General features: G+C 47.0%; 1 protein-coding gene across 2 annotated transcripts in view; it reads left to right on the forward strand.

Moving 5' to 3' along the window:
* Positions 1-3,416: 3,416 nt before the first annotated feature.
* Positions 3,417-4,738, forward strand: part of LOC101657763 (asialoglycoprotein receptor 2) — an 18,196-nt gene continuing 16,874 nt past the window's right edge. For both annotated transcript variants that reach the window (XM_004712991.2, XM_045293417.1), the window contains exons 1-2: positions 3,417-3,517; positions 3,768-3,994. In XM_004712991.2, coding sequence (XP_004713048.1) covers positions 3,871-3,994 — 124 coding nt within the window. In that variant the 5' untranslated portion in view covers positions 3,417-3,517; positions 3,768-3,870. The remainder of the gene's footprint in view (positions 3,518-3,767; positions 3,995-4,738) is intronic.

Genomic DNA, 4,738 nt, shown 5'->3' on the forward strand with positions numbered 1-4,738 from the left:
CGCCCACAGTGGGGCAAGCCAAGAAAGGAACATAACAGATCAGCAATGTGAGCAAAGCCAAGACAAAGGCCCTGAGGAGCCCCCAAAATAGACTTCAGGCTAGGAGGGGTAGTTCCCAGAACTCCCCTGGACTGGTGGGGAGATAGTCATTAAGGTCAGTGGACAAACGTGGGATTATGTATGCTTGTTCTTTTGTTTTTGCTAGTTATTATTTTTCCCCACTTTTTATTCAATCTTTTTGTTTTGTCTCTATTATTGTTGGTTTGCCTACCTATGTAAGATAGGCATGGGGAGCAAGCCTGAGGAGAGAGCAATGGGACAGACGGTTCTGGAGGGACTTTGGGGAGGAGGAGGCGGGGGTGGGAAAGAGTGGTAAGCAAACAACTCCATAAACAGTGGAACAACTAGGGAATTGAAAGCAACAATGAGGAGGACATAGAGATCCGGGTGGTGTTGAAGCAACTGCAATCTAGCTGAGAGGAATTACTAAGAGGCAGAAGAAGAGAGAGTGTGATGGTGGGACAGCAGGATGGTAAAAGGAAACATGAAAGATCTAGGAAGCAAAGCTATGGAGAGAGGTATAAACATAGGTGTACAATATATTTACTTACATAAATATATTAATTCATAAAAATAGAGGTTTTGGCCTATGTACATATATTTATATGGCAATACATTGAGGAAGTGGATGGACTTTGGGCCTCTTCTCAAGCACTCCCTCAATGCAAGAATACTTTGTTCTCACAACCTGGCATTTTGTGATGCTCACCCTCCCAACACAATAGCTGAAGACAAAATGAATGCATAAGCAAATGTGGTGAAGTAAGCTGATGGTGCCCGGCTATCAAAAGACATAGCATCTGGAGTCTTAAAGGTTTGAAGAGAAACAAGCCGCCATTTAGCAGAGAAGCAACGAGCCCATATGGAAGATGCACACCAGCCTGTGTGGTCATGAGGTGTCGATGGGATCAAGTAACAGGTATCAGAAGACCCAAAACAACAACAAAAACATATTGGTGAGAATGAGGGAAGTCAGAGCAGAGATCCAAAACCCATCTGTAGACAATAGGACATCCCCTTACAGAAGGGTTACAAGGAAGGGATGAGTCAACCAGGGCACAGTATAGCACTGATGAAACACACAATATTCCTCTACTTCCTTCAGGCTTCCTCACCCCCCACTATCATGACCCCAGTCCTACCTTTCAGTTCTGGTTAGACTGAAGCATGTACACTAGTACAGATAAGAGATCACAACACACTGAATCCAGGTCAGATAAGCTCCTCAGGAACTCGCTCAGGGAGTAGCGATACCAGGAGGGTAGGTGAAAGGTGTGGGGAAGGAGGAGAGGGAGGAGGAACTGATTGCAATGATTGATAAATAACTACCCCCCCCCCACCTCTGAGAGGGATGAACAAGAGAAACATGAAGGGAGACAGTGGTAGGTGTAAGATATAATAATAATAATAATTCATAATTTATCAAGGGGTCTAGAGGGTTGGAGGTGGGAGGAGGAGGGGAAAAAGAGGAGCTGATACCAAGGGTTCAAATAGAAAGTAAATGTTTAGAAAATGATGATGGCAACATATGTACAATTATACTTGATACAATTGATGTATGGATTGTTATAAGAACTGTAAGAACCCCAATAAAATGATTTTTAAAAATAAATAAATAAAATTTAACACCTTATCATTTGATGTTGCTTTTGACTCATTTGAAATTGATTCTCATTTTTAATATTTTCAATTTTCCTTTTGATTGAAGTCTTTCTCTGTTATATTTTGTTAGGATTTTTGTTAGGTTGTTTATTGTGAGATTTGCTATATATGAAATCCAGTATAGGCAGGGGCCAGCCCAAATCCCAACTATGTGGGCAGCATCCCCCTCCCTGCAGAAGAACTCACTTCAGAGGACAGCACAGAAGTAAGTGAAACAAGTTCACAAGAGCAAAGAATATCACCTTGAGTCTATGCTATCTGAATTTCAAGAACAGATTTGCTGTTCTTAAAGAGCTGATGAGCTGTGGAATGATATAAAAAATATAATTCATGAAGAAGGTTAAAGGTCATTGAAAAGATAGGAAAGAGAGACAAAATCAAAGTGGATGTCAGAAGAGACTTTTAAATTTGCTCTTATTCATAGCTAAGGCAAATGGAGGAAAGGATGAAGTCAAACATTTGGACAGAAAAATTCAAAGGGCAGCTCAAGAAGAGTGTGTAAAATATTATAATGAAATGTGTACAGCCCTACAGCTAGAAAACCGAGAAAGGATGAACCCACATAGCATATCTTGAATGGAAAGAACTGAAGAACAAATTCAAGTCTGGAGCTGTAATACTGAAATATTCTTTTTTTTTAAGACTGAAATATTCTATGGGCAAAATATTGAATGATGCAGGAAGCATTAAAAGAAGATGGAAAAAAAATAGTCACTGTACCAAAAAGAACTCGTTGACATTCCACCATCTCAAGAGGTACCCTGTTTGCCCCAAAATAAGACAGTGTCATATTAATTTTTGCTCCCAAAGATGCGTTAGGTCTTATTTCAGGGGATGTCTTAGTTTTCCATAAAGAAGAATATGGTACATATTTATTGTTTTATTAAAAGAGACCTCACACATCCTGTCTGCTCAGGCTGCGCTGCGGCCAACAGTGAACTGTGCGGCGTTGCCCCCCGCTACATTCCAAAGTCCAGAGTTATGGTAGCTTCAGGGGGGCTTATTTTGGGGGAGGTCTTATTTTCGGGGGGATGCCTTATATTTCAGCGAGAGGCGAAACTGTAAGTAGGTCTTATTTTTGGAGGATGTCTTACTTTCGGGGAAACAGGGTAGCATATGAACAAGAACTAATGGTGCTGTGGACCAGGATGTGAATCACCTTGCTATCATGCAGAATGCATTGGCAGTGCAGTTAGGTTAAAGTCAGTTGTGACAAACAGATGCTGTACAGTCTCATGTAGGCAGAATAAGCAAAGACAGAACCCACAGATGGGTTCGCGTTATAAGGGTGGGAGGGAGGGAGAGAGAGTTTTTGAGCAGGGGGCTAAGAGTTTCTGTTAATGGTCCCTCTGATCCTGGTAGGGGTGTTTGGAGACACTGATGATTCTGGGAAAATTCAGAGGCGGGAGTTGAGGGTGGGGTGGGAGTAAGGCAGAGGGGAAAGAGCAAACTATACCCTGCCCCCCCACCCCAACCTGGTTCCATCAATTAAGCAATGCAAGCGTGGTGACAGAAAGTCTCTGAGATGGCCCCTTCTCTCCCCCCAGTACTCTTTGCCTGAATCCTATTGATTCACTTTTGTTTACTGTCCAAAGTCCCGGGGGCAGAAAACGCAAGGTGAGAAACCCTGGGACACACAGGCTGGGCTCACTGCCCAACATGGGCCAGCCACCTCCTTCCCTCTCTTGTCTAACACCACCTCCTCCAGGCCTTTGACACCCCACCCCCGCCTCACCACAGAGCCTGGGCTGCCTGCCGCAGGGATCCAAGAGTCAGAGCTCCACAGCGGTAGCAGGTAACCCAAAGTGGGGAGGCAGGTGGGGCTGAAGATACTAGCGATTAAGGAGAGCCTGGTTCAGGGGCAGTGAGGGTGAATGGGAAGATATGGTTGGTTTGGCTCATGAGAGTAAAGGCAGAAGACTCAAGCCCCCCACCCCCCCACCCCAATCTCCGGAGAGGGGAGTAGACCCCAGCTGTATTTCAAACCTCCGTCTCAACTTCCCCTCCAAACTCCTATCTAAATCAAAGCCACCACCTCTGCCTAGACTTGACTCCACTGCCAGCTGCTACCAGCTCCAGCCCCAAGAGCAGCCTCAGCGCCCCTCGACCCAGCACCGCGCCCGCGCCAGCTCCTGTCCGGAGCGCGTCATGGAGAAGGACTTTCAAGACATCCAGCAGCTGGCCCCCGAGGAAAATGACCACCAGCTGGGTAAAGATGAGGAACCAGGTCTTCGAGGGCAGAATCCCCAGAGAGAAGATCCGTTTTGCAAAGGTCAGTGTCCAGGGTCTGAGGCCGTGTGCCACCTCTGCCCCAGCTCCTGACGCGGCTCTAGTCTCTGAGGTCTTGACCACAGGGACTGCACAACAGGGAGGGGTGTGAGGGGCACGGGGCCTTTGCTTCCCTCACCTTCCTGTCCGCTCCAGAGACCTCAGAGTGGTGTGCGCTTGGGGGCGTGAGATTAACAAGCTAAAGACAGTTTCCTTTCTTCTTTCTCCCATGTGTCTATGGGGCTGTGTGCACAAGGAATACAGGTTACACAAGACTTCGGGTGGGGGGTAGTGTTGGGGGAGGTGTGCGTGAATGAATATGGAGAGGAGCCTGGAAGATTCTTGGACCTGTCTCGGCAACTCCCCCACCCCACCCCTCTTTTCTAGAACAACTCTTGACTGCAGGCCCAAGTGTCAGGGCAAAGGTTTCAAGGTGAGAGGCGCTCACTTGATTCTAGAGGGAAGGGCAGGAGCCCACAGAATGGCAGGTGGTGCAGGAGGGGAAGGGGTGTGGGTGTTGGGAATGGAACAGGGTTCTGTGGAGACAAGAAGGGTTTGGACCCGGAGGTCAGAGAGAGGGGACTGGTTAGCCTGAGCCAGGCAGAAGTTGGCAGACAGAGGCAGGGCTAGTGCTGCTGGTGGTGAGGGTGGGAGCTGGAGAGGGCAGGAAGGTCGGGCAATCCTACTGGTAGGGCTTTTCCTCTCCTCTCCTCTCCTCTCCTCTCCTCTCCTCTCCTCTCCTCTCCTC

This window comes from Echinops telfairi, unplaced genomic scaffold (genome assembly GCF_000313985.2).
Source record: "Echinops telfairi isolate 266 unplaced genomic scaffold, ASM31398v2 ScPeMD7_2010;HRSCAF=2546, whole genome shotgun sequence".
In the NCBI taxonomy this organism is placed as follows: Eukaryota; Metazoa; Chordata; class Mammalia; order Afrosoricida; family Tenrecidae; genus Echinops; species Echinops telfairi.